Source organism: Castanea sativa, chromosome 2 (genome assembly GCF_040712315.1).
Source record: "Castanea sativa cultivar Marrone di Chiusa Pesio chromosome 2, ASM4071231v1".
NCBI lineage: Eukaryota > Viridiplantae > Streptophyta > Magnoliopsida > Fagales > Fagaceae > Castanea > Castanea sativa.
In genome coordinates this window covers 14,541,970-14,562,380 of record NC_134014.1, presented here as the reverse complement: position 1 = coordinate 14,562,380, position 20,411 = coordinate 14,541,970, and the positions used below count along the sequence as shown (strand labels likewise).

The 20,411-nt window shown below is 38.1% G+C and overlaps 1 protein-coding gene across 4 annotated transcripts in view; it reads left to right on the top strand.

Moving 5' to 3' along the window:
• The first annotated feature begins 207 nt into the window (after positions 1-207).
• Positions 208-20,411, top strand: part of LOC142624631 (uncharacterized) — an 89,331-nt gene continuing 69,127 nt past the window's right edge. For all 4 annotated transcript variants that reach the window (XM_075798286.1, XM_075798287.1, XM_075798284.1 and 1 more), the window contains exons 1-8: positions 208-472; positions 3,399-3,480; positions 3,953-4,056; positions 4,753-4,848; positions 4,956-5,003; positions 8,200-8,250; positions 9,421-9,524; positions 9,680-9,797. In XM_075798286.1, coding sequence (XP_075654401.1) covers positions 458-472; positions 3,399-3,480; positions 3,953-4,056; positions 4,753-4,848; positions 4,956-5,003; positions 8,200-8,250; positions 9,421-9,524; positions 9,680-9,797 — 618 coding nt within the window. In that variant the 5' untranslated portion in view covers positions 208-457. The remainder of the gene's footprint in view (positions 473-3,398; positions 3,481-3,952; positions 4,057-4,752; positions 4,849-4,955; positions 5,004-8,199; positions 8,251-9,420; positions 9,525-9,679; positions 9,798-20,411) is intronic.

Sequence of the window (20,411 nt, the reverse complement as noted above, 5' to 3'; positions counted from 1 at the left end):
CTCATTACCGAAATTCAATTTTCCTCTCTCCCCTGACACACTCTACTTTTTCTTGCAATTTTGACAATACCATTGCCAAAATTCAATCTCTCTCCTCATTTTACTAAATAACTTTGAACAGTACCTATAACAATAATAAACTCCATTTTTTACCATTTTTAGCTAAAAGACTCAAACATCGTTATTGAAACAAACAACAAACAGAGCGTAATTCATTCCTCTCCTTCTCACTCATTTCTTCACAAAGCCTCTCAGATTCGAAAGGCTCTGAATAGCTTTCAACAAACAAACCCTAGCGATTTCGTTTTTCAAATTCTCGGCGAGCTACGATCTTCTCTGCAACTTTGGTGTTCTTCCATGACGGCTTCGCGCCCTCGATCGTCGTCTATTTGTGGTTTGATCGGACTATAGAGCTCGTTCCGGTTGTGGCCAATTCGAATCGGCTTGGTTATTCAACATGTTCGAAGCTCACGTAAGGGTTTTAACTATTCAATTTTCGTTTCGTGGCTATGAGCTTATTGATTTTTGTGTAGTTTGTGAAATTTTGATGAAAAAGCTTGAATTACTGCTTTGTAGACTGTGTGAAGTCTTTGCTTCTTAGGACTTTGTTTGAGTGGTCTCGGATTTGGGGGTTTACGCATTGTCTTTCTTTGCGTGACTTTCTTAATTCTGTTAGTCTCTCTATTTGATTGGTTTGTACTTTTTTCAGTGCAGTGAGTTTACTATCGTAAATTCATTGTGCTTTTTTACCAATAAAGCTGTTGTTACCTATCAAAAAAAAAAATGATACGCAGTGATTTTGTAGTCGGAGCTAAGTTTAAGTATCTAAAGACTGTTAAGTGGAATAGGAAGTGAATGTTAGCGTACACAATGAGGGTTGTGAAGGTGAATGAACCAAACTGAGAATAGTTGAAGTTGTTGAATTTGGATTTAGTTTTCAAGTGTCTCATTGCCTCCTTTTTCAATTTTTTTTTTTAGTTTGTCAAGATAAGTGTGATACAATATAGCAGAAGGGATAATTTTACGGCGCAATTGTATGTCAAATCGTGTTTGTGCTTAGTAAGCACTAGTTCAAATGGCACATCGTTGGTGATTGTAAGTTTGCAATCACGGGCTGTGTTACTTACCAATAAATAATTAAGAAGAGGTCCTATCATTGCTTTATTGTTTAAGTCACTTGAAAAAATCTATTTATATGGTGTTTTCAAGGGTTCTATAAGGTTTAATTTTCCTTGGGGGAAAGCATCTGATGGTGTGTTAAGGTGCCTCGGAAGGTCTCGTAATCTCGTTCTTTGCTTGGGTAGCAACATTGGACAAATATTTTATTTTGGATACATAAAAAAATTTATTATTGATAATTAAAAAATTGTCTTAAGTACACAGGTTATATACTATGGTACATCAAAATCATCTGGTTGGACAAAATTTTAATGGTGGGCCATTTTTCAAACCACAATATATTTATTAGTAGCGAATTTGTTGATCATTTTTTGCGTCATTGTACAGTGGTGAGAGATATATGATTGCTTGTATTTTTGTTGTTTGAAGTATCATGGGTTACACTGAAGACATTTATACAATTATTAAGCTGTGGGCAATGGAGGTTTCAATGTCATCTTAGATTTAAAGATTGGAATTCTGTCCCATTATGCATCTTGTGGACAATTTGGCTAGAGCGTAATGGTAGAACTTTTGATGTCGTAGACCATCCAATTCATGTTACGAGGCAGTCCTTGCTAAGGTGTTTGTTTGACTAAATGGTTGTCTTAGGCAACATCCCGGCTTGTTGTTCCTTAGACTACTTAGATAGCATGCTTTTGACTTTGTGATCTCCATTTGTGGGAAGTCTTGTATTATGTAATTTTTCTCTTGTTTACTTTGAGTGAAATTATTTTTAACAATAAAAAAATACTATTATTTCTCCCTTTATGTTTGCTGTAGACTGTATGGGGGGGGGGAAATCGACGTACTTTTGAAGATGTGGAGTACATGTTGACTCAATTGCTAGCATCTTTCATTAGTTCTCTATATGGGTGGTCTTTTGCTTTGGGTTTCTCAGATAGTAATTTTGTTTAATCTTTCATACTGTCAATTCATGTGTAGATATTTTTTCCATTTGTAATTCTTTAGGCTACTTTGTATCTTTTTCATGAAGTAGTCTCATTTCAATAAAATTATTCCCTATTAAAAAAATAAAAAATCTATAAGTTGACAATGAAATTGAGAACATTGGGATAGATGAGAGACAAGACAAAAAAGGATGATAGGTTTGAATTTCATACTTTTTTTTTGTAAATTTAGGGGTACTCTCTTATGGGGGCAGGATAAGAGAATTGTGGCTGAAATGTCCTGGTTATGCGTGAGGATGACTAATGGTTGCCCTAAGGTAGTAAAATTTTTACTTAACAAAAAAAAAAGTAGTAGAATTTGTGGAAACAAGGGGTAGATATCCCTTCTAAAATTCTAATTGTGCATTTTGGGTCAGGTAGCATGGGGGAAGACCCTTGCTTGTGATAATCTCATTAAGAGAGGATTCACACTAGTATGGTGGTGTTGTATGTGTTGTTGTGGTGGGGAGACAGTAGAGCATCTTCTGTTACACTGCAGTGTTGCTTTCATGTCGTGGAGTTTTTTTGTTTCGTTCCTTTGGGTTTCATTGAGTTCTACTGGAAAAGGTCATTGAGCTTTTGTTTGGATGGATGGCAAAATTGGGTAGGCAAGCAGTCTTTGGATATTTAGAACTTTGTCCCATTATGTTTAATGTGGACTTTGCTGCGGGAACATAATCTTCATACATTTGAGTTTGTGGAATCTTCGGAGCTACAATTTTTTGATAAGTAATGTAGAGCTGTTTTCTAGATCATTGTTTGATTGGTCTAGGGCTTGGGGTTTTTTTAATACCAACTCAATTCCTGAGCTTTTAGAATCATTATCTTTATGTACATAACTTTATGTAATTCTTTAGACTTCTTAATGTTCACTTTCGTGTGTACGTAGTAATCGTGTTCAATAAAATACTTATTTACTTATTCTATTGTAACCATTGTACTTATTATTATTATTATTTTACTTATTTGCTTCTAAGAAAAAGGGGAAAATCTGAGAGAGCTTGGCGCACTCTTGGTCTTCCTTTCATATGGGAAGTTTGAACCATTCATGTGGACTATGAACTTGTGCTTGTTAATCCCTTCTTATTTTCTCCGTTCTTCCTCCTTATCATCATACTGTGCTTTAAGACAATTTGCGCAATTTTTTTATTACATCCTTGATTCGGAGCTTGTTTTATGTTACTTTTCTAAAGCTTATGGATGTGAGATGGTGTTATACTTCATTATATTTTAGTAATTCTGTCTGGAAATCATGTGGATAAAGCGGTTGCGTATGATCCTTATTGGTAGGTTCTGCATTTGCTTCGAAGGTATTTGGGTGAATATGTCCATGGACTCTCAGTTGAGGCTTTGAGAATCAGTGTTTGGAAAGGTTTGTTCCCTGATCTTTAGCTTGCTTGCATGCCGTGGTTTACTGATCCTGCACCTCTCTTTTTGAGCTGTTTGAGTTGTTTCCTTTAGAAGCAATATGTTTACTAAATATGTGAAACATACTGGAGTTCATTGGTACAATTGTGTTTTGACTTGTTGATGTGACCTTGGTTGACAAAATCGTGTCAAATCTCAAATAATTTTTGCTGAGATGCTTCCATGATTGAATTATTGCCTTTGGCAGAATATCTTTTTGCCTTTTTTAGAATTTATAGACTACATGGGCTTGCGATTGTAATTCTTAAGGGGTAGTTTGGTACACATATTGTGTATTCAAGGTGCTATCTTTATTATTATTTATTTATTTTGAATATAATTTTTTTACTTAAAAAAAAATCAGTGATAATTAATTCTTTCTATGAAGTTAAAGAATTTTGTTCCCATTTAAAATGTTCCTTATATATCTTTCACAGGTGATGTTGTTCTCAAAGATTTGAAATTGAAGGCAGAGGCACTAAATTCACTAAAACTTCCGGTCACTGTGAAAGCTGGTTTTGTTGGTACCATAACATTAAAGGTAGCATTTCTTGGTATCTATTGCACAATGGCTGACATTTGGATCCTAACCCTTGTTTTTTATTTTTTCCCATCAATTTCATCTTATTTTCTTTATCATTCTTTTATTAGGTAGAATCATTTCTTGTTCTTTTAGATGGATGAGACATGGTCTGGTCTTTCTAGTTTGTTTGTATGCTGCATTTCATTACATGTCTTGATAAAATATACCAAATTTTTGTCCTTACTCGTATATGGATCCATTATGTTTTGCCTTTTTTTAAAAGAAATTATTATTATCTTGATTGATAACGTTTTAGTAAAATTAATTGTTCATGTAGCCTTTTTTGGAACATCAGAAGGGAATTGTTCTTGTGAAGAAAAGCTTTTGTTGTAGTTGGGCGGATACTTCAGGTGTCTTCTATGGCCCTTTCTGCTGCCATAAGAGGGGATCCAATTGAATATCTATTTAGGCTGTTCTTATTACTGATGATACTTCAGTGTATTACTATTTTATAAAAAAATTATAGATTGAAACTTGAAAAGTACTAAATATGTAGAGTCAGGGAAGTGAAACTATCAGCCTTCAAATATAATTTATAGGTTATGCATATTTGTGTCAAATATTGTTGGTAGGAGATATGATGACATATTTGTGTCTAATTTTTATAATTTTTTATAATTTCTTTCATTTCACCTTTTGCCTTATTAATTTCAGGTTCCTTGGAAAAGTTTGGGAAAAGAACCTGTAATTGTTCTCATTGATCGTGTTTTTGTTCTTGCTCATCCGGCTCCTGATGGTCGAACTCTTAAGGTAGGATGGTGTTCTCTTTAATGGAAATAATTGATATCATTATCAGTTATCACTAAAGAGAGGTCTGTGGCTTGTCTGAGTTTATCTTGTTTCAATACTCTTTTCAGGAGGAGGACAGGGAAAAACTTTTTGAAGCCAAACGTCAACAGATTGAGGTAAAATTATGATATACGTGTGTCTGTGCATGTGTCTCTTTATATTTTTGTGAGAGGCACTTTAAGATGTTTGCCATGCATGATTTCTCTCTCTTTTGAATCATCTTCAAATACACATAGGTAACAGCATATGGATCATTTGGTGGATTGGAGTATTGTTTTGGTTGGTTGTTGTTGAACGTGTAAGTCTAGTGGTGAAACTGTGAATCATTTATTAATCCATTATTTGATAGCTTGGGATTTGCAGAGTTTGGCTCTTATGTTTGTTGGGTGATGCCCAAGAAGGTTGTGGTCCTCTTGGGGTGGGGGCTTGGTTTGGTAAACATCGGAGTTCCTTTTTTTTGATAGGTAATAATAGTCATATAGTTCATAAAAGATAATAAAAAAGAAGAGTAGAATACAAGGTGTTCATGATAATGAACGCAAGAAAAAACAACAAATAGAGACAGAGAAATAAAGAACTGAAGAGACTATTCTAAGAGAAAAAAAGAAACTTTATGATAGAAGAACAATTCGAAGAACCCCAACACCTAGACCAATCAAAAAGAGTTAGCTGGCAGTGGCTCCAATAAAACAGCAAACTCTCCCTAGAGCTTGGCATGACCCATTGAATCCCAAAACCCTGAAGCATATGCAGACTTTTGATGAACTCTATTTGATTGGTCTCGGGCTTGGGGACTCATGACTAATGATTCTCTCCCTTCTTTTCTTAGCTCTCCTCTTTTGTAATTAATCTGTTGCTTGGTTTTCTTTTGTTTCCTTTCTCTTTCCGTTTTCTTGTAATTTTTGGGTTTGCTCTGTGCTTTTCATGCATAGAGTAGCCTTTCCTATATATCTTTATATCATTCTTACTTATATAAAAAAATGCACTCATAAAGAACGTGGTAGGCTCATGTTACTAAAGAGGCTCTCTGGGTGGAAGCGTCTCTATTTATCTAAGGGTGGTAGGCTCATGTTACTAAAGAGTACTCTCTCAAGTCTCCCGACATACTTTCTATCTCTCTCTTTACCATTCCTAAAGCAATGGCGACTAGATTGGAAAGTATTTAGAGGAATTTCCTTTGGGGGTCTTCTGAGTATCCTTTGGTGGCATGGGATAATGTGTGTTTACCCGTTGAGATGGGTGGATTGGGGTTAAGAAAGGTGGTGCCGTTTAATCAGGCTTTATTAGGGAAGTGGTTGTGGAGATAGGGCCATGAAGATACCCACCTGTGGCGTCGTGTTATCTCTACAAAATATGGCGAGGATCAAGGGGGGTGGAGGACTAGGGATTGTAGGAGGTCCCATGGGTGCGGCCTTTGGAGAAGCGTTAACGAAGGTTGGGAGAACTTTTCTAAGCATCTTTCTTTTGTAGTGGGGGAAGGCACTCGTATCCGGTTTTGGCATGACAGGTGGATTGGTGACGTTACTTTAAAAGTTCTCTATCCTGAGCTTTATGTGTGTTCAGCGGTCAAGGATGCCTGTATTTCTGAGGTTTTGTGGATTCCAGAAGGGGGTACTGTTAGAGTGTGGAATTTAACGTTTTATAGAGCCTTTGAAGATTGAGAGTTGGCTGCTTCGTATTCTCTTCTCCGGCTTATCCAATCTCGTATTCCACAGGGTAGTAGGAGAGATACCCTTTACTGGCGGCTTAAAGGGGATGGTATGTTTGACACTCGGTCTTACTACCTCGCGATCCGGGGTGCTTCGAATTCTTGGCTTCCTTGGAAGGGGGTTTGGAAACCTAAGATCCCTAAGCGCGTGGCGTTCTTTTTGCGGTCTGCTGCTCATGGTCGGATCCTCACCTTGGACAACCTTTTACTTAAGGGTCGGCCTTTGGTTAATAGGTGCTGTTTGTGTTGCAAGGATGGGGAGTCGGTTAACCATCTTCTTTTGCATTGTCCTGTTACCCATTCCCTATGGTCTTGTATGCTTCAGGCCTTTGGGATTCTTTGGGTTATGCCAGGATCGGTGGCGGATTTGATATCTTGCTGGCATCAGTGGCATGGAAAGGATAAGTCGGACATATGGAACTTGGTTCCAGGGTGCTTAATGTGAATTGTGTGGTTGGAACGAAATCGTCGTTCCTTTGAGGACAAAGAGAAGACCTTGGTTGAGTTAAATCTTTTATGCCAGCGTAGTCTCTTAGAGTGGTCTCATTGTTGGGGGTTTACTAATTGCTCTTCTCTCTCTGAGTTTTTGTCCTCCCTTAACTTAGTTTCCTAGTAGTTTTTTTCTTATTTTTCATCATCATGAACTTCTTGTATGACTTTCTTTCTATCATTTATATAAGCATTCGAATTACCTATCAAAAAAAAAAAAAAAAAAGAACGTGCTACAGGACAATCAAGAAGGATATGGTCCATAGATTCCCTATTACAACACACATACAACATTGATTCACCAAAGAGAGACCCCTAAGCATGAAATTATCCAAATTAAGAATCCAACAATGAGCTCTGTCCACGAAAAGAAAGCTACCACTTTAGGAACCTTAACTTTCCAAATACCCTTCTATGGGAAAATGGAGTTAGGAACATCCCGAATCTCATGGTGATAGGACTGGGTATCAAAGTTACCATTACCATTAAGGCATCAACGAAGACTGTCACACCCAACACCCCTAGGAATCCGGGATTGAATAAAGTTAAGGAAAGAGAAGACTGCTTCTTGTTCCCATTCATGGAAGTCCCTATAAAATCTCAAGTTTCAAACTCTATCATTTCCAATCTCCTGATGCAGGGATAGAAACAACTGAACTTTTAATGGAATGGAGCTCTCAATTATGGTGCTGAAATGATCATTTGTGAGAATGTTGTTTGAGTGGTTTAGCTCCCTTGGCCCATGTGACATACATTCGGTTGTAGATTTTATTGATTCTCTTTCATTTCATAAGTAATTCTTTATTCTTGTTATTCTTTACACAAACTGTTGTCTCTCCTCCATTTAATTAATTTTTCATTACTCATAAAAAAATAGGTAAAAGCATATGGTCAATATAGAAAATCCTTTTCCCAGACACATAATTTTGCAATCATAAAAGTTGTTAATTTCTGTAATTAGCCTAGAATTTGGATTTTGTGATATGCTTATGTTGAAATGGCATACTTGTGTAAGTTTGTTGGTGTTTTTATTACCATTGCATATGGGAAGATACTTTCCTTCTTTGTCCTTGATGATTATTATTTTTTAAATACTTTTTCCCTCTTGCATGCAGGAAGCAGAGTCAGCAACCTTGGAAGCAATATCAAGGTCAAAGCTAGGAAGTGTAAGCTTATAAATTTAATGCCCCTATGAGTATAGGAATTAATCATGATCTAATAGAGCTACTTAATAGATAGTAAGTGTTAATTTATTTTTTTAGCAGTGATTTTCATACCTCGGTAGGTTTTTTTAAAAAAATGTTTATCTTGCTTCATTTGTCAATGAATGTTTCAATTTTTTCTGTCATAGTTACATTGTCGGAGATTCTAATTTGTACTTGCATTGACAATTTCTCATCTTGGCTACAAAGACTGCTATGATTGTCTTGGTTGATGTTCATGGTATTTTCTATTGTGAAGCCAAAATTTTGGGTTCCGTCTTTTGTTGAAGCCATGAAGAAGTTCTCAATCAGATTGGAATTTAAAAGCAAGATCTTTTGCCCAATTTTTGTATTACTCTGTCATACTTTCTAGGCTTTTTGTGAGTTTGTTTGTTTTGTTTTATTTCTTTTCCAGGTTAGAAAAGAATGTGGTTGCAACCCATTTGTTATTTCTGTCATGCAAAACAAAAAGAAGAAATACCACTGTGGTTCTCTTATTTTTATTTTTGGTGTGATTTTGTGTTGTACTGTTTAATAGTGAGGGTTGGCATTCAGATCTTGTCTTTTTTGCATCTGTAATGGATAAATATAGTTTGGTCTAGTAAAGTTGTTATGGAGTATGTTGTGGGGGTACATGCAGCTTTCTATGTTCATGGTTCGTCAAGTTAATTTGATATGGGTGGTTTTTTGACAATGCTAGAGGTAGCATCAATTTATGACAAGGTAAGGGAAAGCGGTGTAAGATGGTATTTGCATGGTTGAACAATTAAATAAGGCCCAATTAGATATTTGTAGAAGTCATTATAATCATGAGGTGCTTTGCTTCTTCAATCTTTTTAGCAATTGATTCCTAACTACTAGTGATCATGCTTATACTTTTAGGCAGCCAGTATATACTGCTAATTTTTTATTATAATTATTTAAGTCTACCTTTACTTTTTTCTGTCTCGTTTATTTTTGGCATGATGTTTGGCCAAGTTGTTTTATTTTTTTCCTTTTCTTTATGATTGTATTTTCAGAGTGCATGAGTATGTTTTGCCCAAGCTTGCTTCTTAAATTCCAGTGTTTGTGAGAAAACATGGTGATATATTCACATTTTGGTGTTCCAATTCATATTATTGTTTTTTTTGGCAGCCACCTCCTGGAAATTCGTGGCTAGGTTCTTTAATTGCTACTATTATCGGAAATCTTAAGATATCGATTAGCAATGTACATATTAGATATGAGGATTCTGTCAGGTTGGTGGACACATTTTTTTCTGAATGTTTCTGTCTTCTGTTGAAGCCTGAGATCTTTATTTATCTGTTTGTTTATTTCTACTATCCTGATTTGTTTATGCATGGGATTAAATACTGACTGTCTGACTGTTGAAAAACAACTGTTTGTTTTGCAGTAATCCCGGACATCCATTTTCTTCGGGTGTTACTTTGGCCAAACTTGCTGCTGTTACGATGGATGAGCGGGGAAATGAAACCTTTGACACTAGTGGTGCTTTGGATAAATTGCGAAAGGTGAGGTTTTCTTTTTTCTTGTGAAGCTTCTTTTACCAAAATAGTCTAGTGAAGAGTGTCACAAGGCATTGCCCTGGCATCCCGTGGAAGAGTATTTGGAGTGTTAAGGCCCTACTGCAGGTCTCTTTTTTTGCTTGGAGTGTGGCATGGGGGAAGATCCTTATGTGTGACAATTGTTTTTTTTTTTTATAAGTAATAGAAGTTTTATTGATAGAAGAGTATTTCATGAATCGTTTTATTTTTATTTTTATTTTTATAAGTAATAGAAGTTTTATTTATAGAAGAGTGTTTCATGTTCGCTTTGATGAGCATAAAATACTTGAATCTATTACAAGCAGTCAATAAGAAATTCTAAGAGAACTCATGTGTGACAATCTCTTTAAGCGAGGTTATAAGTTAGCAGGGTGGTGTTGTATGTGTCGGTGTAGTGGGGAGCATGCTTTTCAGACTTGGAGCGTTCAAAGAAATGGAAAAAGGAGAGGTTCAAGGTTTTAAAGATTGGACTGAGGTTCAACGGAGGTCAAACCATGATGATGTCAAAATTAATTTAAAAGTAATTAAAATACAAATAAAGGTATTAAAATGATAAAAATTAACAAAATCTTGCTAAAAAAATATCTAAACAAATTTAAATAAATTTCAAATGAATTTTCACAATTTTTATGAAGTTAATAGAAATAATAAAGCATAAACAAGTCTAAAAAAATGGTGTTTAGTAATCTTTCAAATAAAAATCATTTTAGTCTAAAATAAAATCATTTTCAACATAAATTTATAAATTGCACATTCACACGTAAAAGCATAATTCTTGAACCACTAATAAAATTATCAAATAATAATATAGATTGAGAGAGAGGTAATATGATAAGTTGTTAAATTATAATCTAAACTTAAAATAAATATAATATGAAATCTAAGAATGACACAACAAAGTAGCTTGACTTGGTGGTTAGCATGTCAGTATAAGCTTTAGTAAAAGGTGGGGATCTCAGATTTTATCTCTTGCCCCAATAGTTAAAAAATCGAGTCTGAAAACCATAGTGGGGAGACAATGGATCATCTGACATTTGGAATTTTTAATATAATATTAAGCAAGAAAAATGCGACAAAGCCACACTTCAGGTAAGGAAAGTATGTAAGAAGAAAGACTTAATCTCTAGCAAGGACCGCTAACATCCATCAAAACATTTAGCATTTCTTTCACTCCAAACATGCAACATCAAGCAATGTGGCACACAAGTCTCCAAAATTATATATTGTGATGTCGCCCAAATTTACCTTGCCAAGACTCAAACATCTCAATAACCTTATGTGACATAACCCAATGAAGTCCAAAAAAACAAAACACCAAGGCCCACAGCTCAACAACTATGGGGCAATGAAGTAGAAGATGATCCGCCGACTCCCCACACCTCTTACACGTAGCACCAATCAATAACAATAATATGCCTCTTACGAAGGTTATCAGTTGTAAGAATCTTACCTAAGGAAGCTGACCATGAAAAGAAAGCCACCCTTGGAGGAATCTTCAATTGCCACACCAACCTCTAAGGGAAGGAAAGAGTAGGGGGGTAGAAAGAGAGATAGAAACTTGTAACCTCAAAACCTCTATTCCTTGTTGGCTTCCACCAAACCTTGTCAGGGCCAACCCCCCCACACTGTTGAAGAGTAAACAATGTCCATAAATTGATCAAAAGAGTCTTCCTCCCAATCCTGCAGTGGACAACAAAATTGAAAATTAAAATGCATCCTCCCACCCAACACACATAACTTCCGCCACTGAAGAGTCCATTGTCCTACCAAGACAAAAAAGATATGGAAAGGCCTTTTTGAGGGTACAATCCCCACAACCCACATGCTGCCAAAACTTCACTCTAGTACCATCACCCACATCATACCATAGGAGCTTAGAGAAATTAAGCTAGCCACCTCTAATAAACCTCTAGAGGCTAACACCATAAGCATTTGTCACCTTTTTCTTGCACCAACTACCCCAAACATTCTCATATATCGCCTCTATAACCCTCCTCCATAACGCATTTGTATTTAAACCATACCTCCACAACCACGTACCCAACAAGGCAGAGTTAAAGCTTCGCAATCGTCTTATCCCCGACCCCCCAACCTGCATTGGCTTACAAACCTTAGCCCAATCCACTAGGTGTAATTTAGAATCACCACTAATACCACTCCAAAGAAAATCTCTCTGTAATTTCTCCATGCGATTAGCAACCTTACCAGGTATAGGAAGAATGGAAAGGAAATAAGTAGGTAAGAAGGAGAGAGAACTTTTAATAAGAGTTACCTTACCCCTTTTAGATAAATACAATCTGTTCCAACTTGCTAGTCTTCACTCCATCTTCTCTAAAATAGGAATTGTTATTCTACATTTTAAAGAATGATCATTCCTTAGGAATTGCTATTCCTTGTAATAAAAAGACAACCAAACAACTGAATGGTTATTCCTAAGGAATAGCTATTCTATTACATGGTCTAATATAGTGTTACCAAATGTGCCATAAATTTTTTTTGTAAGATTTCGAAAAGAATTAGAAAAAGAACTGATCCCACACTTAAGTAATCTTATGAGATGGTCTTTAGACTAAATCGCATTTCACATTCCCTATAGGTAATGGGTAGAGGGGAGGTCATGGGTTCAATCCTGTATGGAATTTTAAGTCACATTTACCTATCAGAGGATCCCTACTCCCCACTCCCCTCAAAGCTTATTGTTTGTTAAACATATTGATCTTTTATCCCTCATTGCTGTCATTAATTAAAAGTAGGATTAATTTATATATTTTGTGGCTCAATTGTTTGGGTAAAATGTGTTGAGCCATGATCCCCTTGCTGATTTCATCGATGGATTTTTTTTTTAATAAGTGTGAAGAAAGAATTTCTTTCTTTAGAAAGGAATAAAAAGAGAATCAAAATGAAGGTTTTTTATTTATTTCCCTCCTTTATAGGCGGATGGGGGTGGGGGTGAGAAAATTCATTTTAATGAGTCCTCTTGTTTAAGTGACATTATTGACTTCAATTATTAATTACATGCAGTTTGTATATCATGATATGTTGTAACATGATACATAGATATATTATATCTTAAAATGATGATGACTTGAATATGTCATGGATACATGATGATTTAATATGATACAGAGATATTGTATATCTTGAAAGGAAAATGATATGAATATGTTATAGATTCCATGAAAATAAACCCACAAATAACTAAGATTAGAAATTTTAATTAAAAAAAAAAGAGAATACATTAGTGGCGGATCATATGAGATTACACAATGGCTCAAGGATTGGGAGTTGGAGTAATTTTCACTGTTTTTAGAGTTATTGTATTCTATAGAAGTGCGAGGCTGTGGAGATGATAGGCTATGCTGGAGGCCGGCTATTTGGAAGGGTTTTGAGGTCCAAACTTATTATAGATCTTTCGCTCCTAAGGGTGATGCGTTGTTTCCTGGGAAAAACATCTGGTGCCTGTGGCACCAACAAAAGCAGCACTTTCTTTGGACAGCTTCATTTGCTAAAATTTTAACAGCAGCAGAAAACATGAGAAAATGTAATATTATTCTAGCGATTAGTGTTGTATGTGAACTGAAGCATAATCAAAACCTTCAGAAAACCACCTTATTTCTTCTTTTCCTTCCTCACAACTAATGCCACCATCAGCTTAACAAGACTAAAAACGAGGATAAGCCATAACCCTTAGTCTCTTTTAGCGAAGACCTTCAAAGCCAAATATTTTCCTATATGCTCCATACATGACTGTTCATTTAAACCCCATCACTCTTGGTTTTGGAGAAATATCATCAAACAGGATAGCCCAAAGCTAAGGGAAGGCAGATGGTGGTTGGAAAAGGTTTGGACATGACACTTTCTTTTTCCGTAAGAATGGGTGGAGGCATTGAATAATATTTGCAATAAACCATTGCATGGCTGCTTTGTCAATGTAACCTTGCTTGGTAGTCTCTTTGTTGATATATATTTCCTTAAGACAACTTTCAGAGTATGAACTCATAATTAATAGGAAAAAAAAGGAGAAAAGTGGGTTTAGAGATTTATCAGTAGGATGCTTTGGTATTTTTAGATTGGTTCAAACAAATTCTTGCCTCAGATTTTTGATTGCGTTGAGCAGCCATTATGGGTGGTGTTCGCAGTTTTTGTATTGAATCCAAATTTTTTCAACCGGTGGTAGAGGAAGGGGGAAGGTATTTTTCTTTAAGGATCGAACAAAGTAGGTACTTCATGAAGTTGATCTTCATGGGTAAGTATGTGGCACAATGGCTGATGAAGAGTATAGAGCAGATTTCTGTTGGGATCAATCCAAAGGATTTTTATAAGGTTAGGGAAGGTGATTTAGCCTACACCCTCCAACGGGGCTCCAACTCTGTTGGTCTATTTCTTCTTTTGACTAAATTTAAAGTTGGGGGGCCTAGGAGGTCCATTATTATACCAGAAGGCAGAGCAAAGAATGGATGGAGTGTTTTTGGGTTAGTGTTGAGGAAGATGCTAGAACCTGAAAACTATGTGAATGGTGGGTCTGGTCAATCGATTTTTGTAGCTCAGCTTCATAAGAACAACTTAGGGGTTCAACCATTTAAATCTTATGCCGATACGACGCGTGGGAAGTAGTACCCAATTACTGAGCAGAGGATGTTGAGCGGTATGCCGACGAGCATACTAGGTTCGATGTCTCTAGGTGGAAGAGATGTGGGTTCTCGGTGCATTAATGAGGAATTTAATTTTGGAGAGACAAATCCGGTAGAAAATAAGAGAAGGTCTCCGTTGAAATTTTAAATTCAAACTGGAATGAACATGGTTATGGAAATAAATGTGATCTAAGGAAGTCAGACTGGTCAGGAGTAGGCTTGACTGTAGAGGTGATTAAGGAAGGTAAAAGGCGTGTGGTTAGGAACTCTTATAAAGGTGGCTTGAAGAGTTCTATTTGGGTGAAAGGGAATCAGAGGGAGCATGGGGTGGGTCCTTCAAGAGAGTCACGGGTTCTTTATAATTTTGTGGAGTATAAAGGTGGATGGAGGAGTTCCAAATGGGTCAGTCAGAGGGAGCACGTGGGGGGTCCCTCTAGTGGAACACGGGATTACTTACATCCTGTGGTGGGCTCAGATTTTATGTGGGCTCCACGGGAAACTAGTGTTAAAATGCCAACTGTGGGCTTAAGCTTGAAACCCAAGATGGCCCAACATGGTTTGGGATTTACATAGCTGACCGTAGCAAGCCCAAGCCCAAGCTCAAGCTCTTATGAAATGGGAGAACCATCTGCCAAGGCCAGTCCGACACCCTTGACCCACTTTGTGTCAACGACTGAAGCTGCCAAGTCCCCGATGCTAACTGAAGTGGTGGCAGATCGACAGGCAGAGATTCCGATGGTTGTTCAACGTTGCCGCTCGTCTGGGTCAACCTCCGATAGTCTCACGATGGGTCGGACAGAGGCTGTGTGTAGCTCCTTGGATGGGATTAACTCCGACGGTCTCGTGGTGCCTCAAATGGTGGCTGGGAACAGTTCCGTTTGCCTTGGGATGAATTCGATGGAGTTTAGAGTTAATTCTTCTAATGGGTTTAGCTTCGAAGGCCACACAGTGACTCAGATGGTGTTGGATAGTGCTGGGGCTAGCTCTGATGACTCTGTAATGCCTCTGGGTAAGGTCGACAGGGTAGATACGCCAATTTCTATGGGTTTTTTCTTGGCAGCAGCCCTTCATCAAATGGTGGATGCTGGGTTGGTGGGTTTTGGTGTATATGGCGTGGATAAAGCTGGAAGTGGGAGTAGAGTGAATTTGTTTTAGGGGGTGGATGACAAGTGCACTAGGCGGATAGATGTTATTGAGAATGATCAGCCCAATTTAGCATTGATCAAATCAAAGTCAGTTTGTGGCTTATTTGATTTGGGGGTCGCGATGGAGGAGGGAGGGGCTATCTCAAAAGTAGCTATTTTGGGTGAGGAGGAGAGTTTGACAGTTTGTAATCTGCAATCTACTATTGCTCCTTCGGGGCTGGACCTGTCGATGGCAATGCACAAGGATATTGAGGTCCTGGGTCTTGGTAGTAGGCTGGATGTCTGAAGTTGGGTGAAGCATAGGATCCCAGGTTTTAGTAAAGTGGTGGGGCTTTTTGTGAACCAACATGAGAGGCTGTGCATTGACTATCTTCAAAGGCTAGAAAGGGAGATGGAGGTAGTTAACGAAAGACGGAAGAAAGCGGCGGTTAACCATAAGGCAGCCTCCTCAATGGGTAAAGGGAAAAGAGAGTTGAGGAATTTAATTTCCTCGGTGAATTATGATGGGCGATAGGGTGTTGGTAGTGCAGTAGTAGAAGTAGTGGGGATCTAAAAGTTTTAATGGAGTTGAAAATGATTTCATGGAATGTTAGAGGATTGAACGACTCCCAGAAATGTTTGGTAGTTAGAAATTTGTTACGGGAGTGGAAGTGTGATGTTATTTGCCTTCAAGAAACAAAGCTTGATGGCATGGATAGAATGATGGGTTGCAGTTTGTGGAGTTGTCTGTATGTGGATTGGGCGGTTCTAGACGTTGATCAAACGGCTGGGGGAGTCTTGATTATGTGGGATAGAAGGGTTTTAGAAAAGTTAGAGGTTTTGGTGGGTTCGTTCTCGGTGTCGGTTCAATGGAAAGGGGTGGAGGATGGGTTTATTTGGGCATGTTCAGGGGTGTAGGGCCCAAATGACAACTATATGAGGGATTATTTGTGGGATGAGTTGGTTGGTATTCAGCAGTAGTGGAATGTTCCTTGGTGCTATTTTGGGGATTTTAATGTTGTTCGTTTTCCTAGTGAACGGAGGGGTGGATCTCGGCTTACTTCGGCTATGAGAAAGTTTTCTGAATTTATTAAGGACCTAAACTTGATAGATTTACCTTTGGAGGGAGGGAGTTATACGTGGTCCAGTGGTACTGACCAGCCATCTATGTCTAGGATTGATAGAGCTCTGGTGACGCATGTTTGGGAGCAACTCTTTTCGGATGTGATCCAGTGGATCCTACCACGACCTATTTCAGATCATTTCCCAATTCTGTTGGAGGCAGGGGGTATGGCGAGGGGGAAGAGTCCCTTTCGGTTCGAGAACATGTGGTTGAAAACGGATGGGTTTGTTGATAGAGTTGATTCATGGTGGAATCACCATTCTTTTTCGGGTACTCCTAGTTATGTGTTTGCTAAAAAGTTGAAAGCTTTGAAAGAGGGCATTATTCAGTGGAATCGCCAAGAATTTGGCAATGTTGGTTGCAAGAAAGAATTATTGAGGGCATTAGAGTTACTAGATGCTAAGGATGGGGTTCTTGGACTCACTGAAACAGAGATGAATGAGAGAAATGACATGAGATTGCAAATTGAGCATCTTCTTTCTCTAGAGGAGATCTCTTGGAGATAGAAATTGAGGATGTTGTGCATTAAGGAGGGAGATAATAATACTAAGTTCTTTCACAAGATGGCTAATTCCCATAGAAGGTATAACCATCTGAGTTTCTTAGAAGTGGATGGGGTGATTTATGAGGAAGACGCAGAAGTGGCTGCTCAAGTAGTTCAATTTTATAAAACTTTGTATCAAGAGTCCGAAAAGTGGAGACCTTTTGCGGAAGGTCTAGAGTTTGATCAAATTGGGGAGTTGGAGAGGGGCTGGATGGAGAGGAGATTTGAGAAGGACAAGATTATTTCAGTGGTTAGAGACATGAAAGGGGATAAAGCTCTAGGCCTAGATGGCTTTCCTATGGCCTTTTTCCATCACTACTGGAGGGTTGTAGAAAGAGATGTTTTAGCAGTTTTTGAAGAGTTCTATCAACATTGTAAGTTTGAGAAATCTCTTAATGCTACATTTATAGTTTTAATCCCTAAGAAGAATGATGCCTCTAACATTTGAGATTTCAGATCTATTAGATTGGTGGGGAGCATGTATAAGATCTTGGCCAAGGTTTTGACAAATCGATTGAAAATGATGTTAGATCATCTGATATCTAAATCTCAGAATAGTTTTGTGGGAGGTAGGCAAATCCTTGATTCAGTTCTCATTGCTAATGAGTGAGTTGACAGCCGAACGAAGAGTAAGATTCCTGAGGTGATTTGTAACTTAGATATTGAGAAAGACAATGTGAATTGGGAGGCACTTCTGAAGTTGTTGAAAAAAATGGGCTTTGGGGAGAAATGGTGCAGCTGGATTCGAACTTGTATCTCTACAGTGCAGTTTTCTGTGTTAGTCAATAGGTCTCCAGTTAATTTCTTTTGTAGCTTTAGAGGTTTGAGACAAGGGGATCTGTAGTTTCTCACGTTATTTTTAGTTATGATGGAGGTATTTAGTAGGATGGTGAAGAGAATGGAGGGCGCAGGTCTTCTTAGTGGCTTCATGGCAGATGGCAGGAGGGGCTTAGGGGAATGTGTTTCGCATTTGCTGTTTGCGAATGATACTATTTTGTTTTGTGAGGCAACGGTGGAGCAAATCCTACATATTCGAATGTTGCTTCTTTGTTTTCAGGCGGTGACCGGTTTGAAGGTTAACGTTGCTAAGAGTGAAATGGTCCCTAGAGGAGAGGTAAATAATGTGCACGCTTTGGCAGAGATTTTGGGTTGCAGGGTTGGGGCCTTGCCAATGACTTATCTTGGTATGCCGTTGGGGGCGTCCCACAAATCCCTCTCTATTTGGAACCCTATATTGGAAAAAATTGAAAGAAAGTTAGTGGGGTGGAAGAAGTTGTATTTGTCAAAAGGTGGCAGACTAACATTGCTTAAAAGCACGCTATCTAGCCTCCCTACCTGTTTCTTATCTCTTTTCACTATTCCTACACATGTGGCGAACAAAATTGTGAAGCTGCAAAGGGACTTCTTGTGGGGTGACTCTAAGACACACTTGTTGGGTTGGGACAAGGTGTGTATGCCTATTGATAATGGCAGTTTGGGTATTAGGAAGGTGACCACTTTCAATAAAGCCTTACTTGGCAAGTGGCTTTGGCGTTTTGGGATCGAGGAGAATAGGCTTTGGAGGAGGGTGGTTGCTTTGAAATTTGGGGAAGAATGGGGGGATGAACCTCTAAGTTGGGAAGGGGTGTTCATGGGTGTGGTTTGTGGAGAAGTATTTGGATGGGATGGGAAGTGTTTAGCAATAATGTTCAGTTTAAGGTTGGGGTGGGGGATAGATGAAATTCTGGACAGACAGGTGGTGTGGAGATCTTCCTCTCCATTTGGCTTTTCCGGTCTTGTACACTTGGGATGTTCGTTTCATTCGGGGTCCTAATGATTGAGAGTTTCATTCGGGGTCCTAATGATTGGGAGGTAGATGTGGTGGATGATTTCTTTCGATTCGTGGCATCCAATTTACCTCTAGAGACTGATGGTGATTGTATGAGATGGAAGTTGACAAAGAACAAGGATTTTACTATCCGCTCTTATTATCATAAGTTACATGGTTCTTCTTCCATTGTATTTCCATGGAAAGGTATTTGGAAGGTTAAGGCACCCTGGCGGGTCTCTTTCTTTGTTTGGATAGCGGCATGGGATAGGATTCTCATAGGAGATAATTTGAGGCTTAAGGGCTTTGACTTCGTTGATTGGTGTGTTATGTGTCATCGTTGTGGGGAGACAGTGGATCATTTGTTGTTGCATTGTGGAAAGGCCTATCGGCTATGGTGCTTTGCCTATAGAACCTTTGGGATTTCATGGGTCCCCTCATGTACGGTGTCGGATTTTCTTTTCGGCTGGTGGAATTGGTTGGGAAAATATTCATCTCACATTTGGAATTTAATTCCATTGTGTTTGATGTGGTGTATTTGGAGGGAACACAATCGGCGGACTTTTGAGGATTTGGATAGATCCGATGACCAATTGCTTGCACTCTTTTCTAGTTCCTTTTTTGATTGGGCTAGAGTTTGGGGACTTGTATCTAGTGATTCTCTTCCTTTATTCCTTAGCTCTCTTCTTCTTTGTAGCTAGTATTTTTTATGTTTTTGCTTCATTGTCTTCATGTACTTTTGATTTGCTAGTGCTAATTTGTATTTAGCAGTTTTTTTGTATATACACGTTTCTTACCTATCAAAAAAAAAAAAAAGATTAGTTTTGTATGTGTAAGGGTGATGGAGAGACAGTGGGTCATTTGTTATTGCATTGCCTTATTGCCAAGAAGTTATGGGATATGGTCTTTTCTCTTTTTGGGGTATGCGTGGGAGGGTTGTTGATTTACTAGCAAGTTGGGATGGCCATTTTGGGTGACATTGCATTAAGGAGATTTGGAAGGCCATTCTTCTTTGTTTGATGTGGTGTATTTGGAGGGAGAGAAATGCAAGGAATTTTGATGGGTGTGAGAAGTAAACTATAGATATGAATGCTCTGTTTTGAAGTAAAAGATTTTACATGTAAATTTTTCTAGGTGTTTGGTACGACAAGAAATTTTTTTAAAGCAAACTACCAAAGCTGGTGGCTCAGCCATGGGAGTTGCTGATGTCGGGGATCTGGTGATTGGACCGCCAGAATTGGTTGCCGGAATGGCAACTTCAGTTTATCAGACCTCTAGTATTGATCGTTGGAACAGTAGCTTCCGACACAGGACCACCGACACCAGTTGCCCAACCCACAAGATTGGTGACC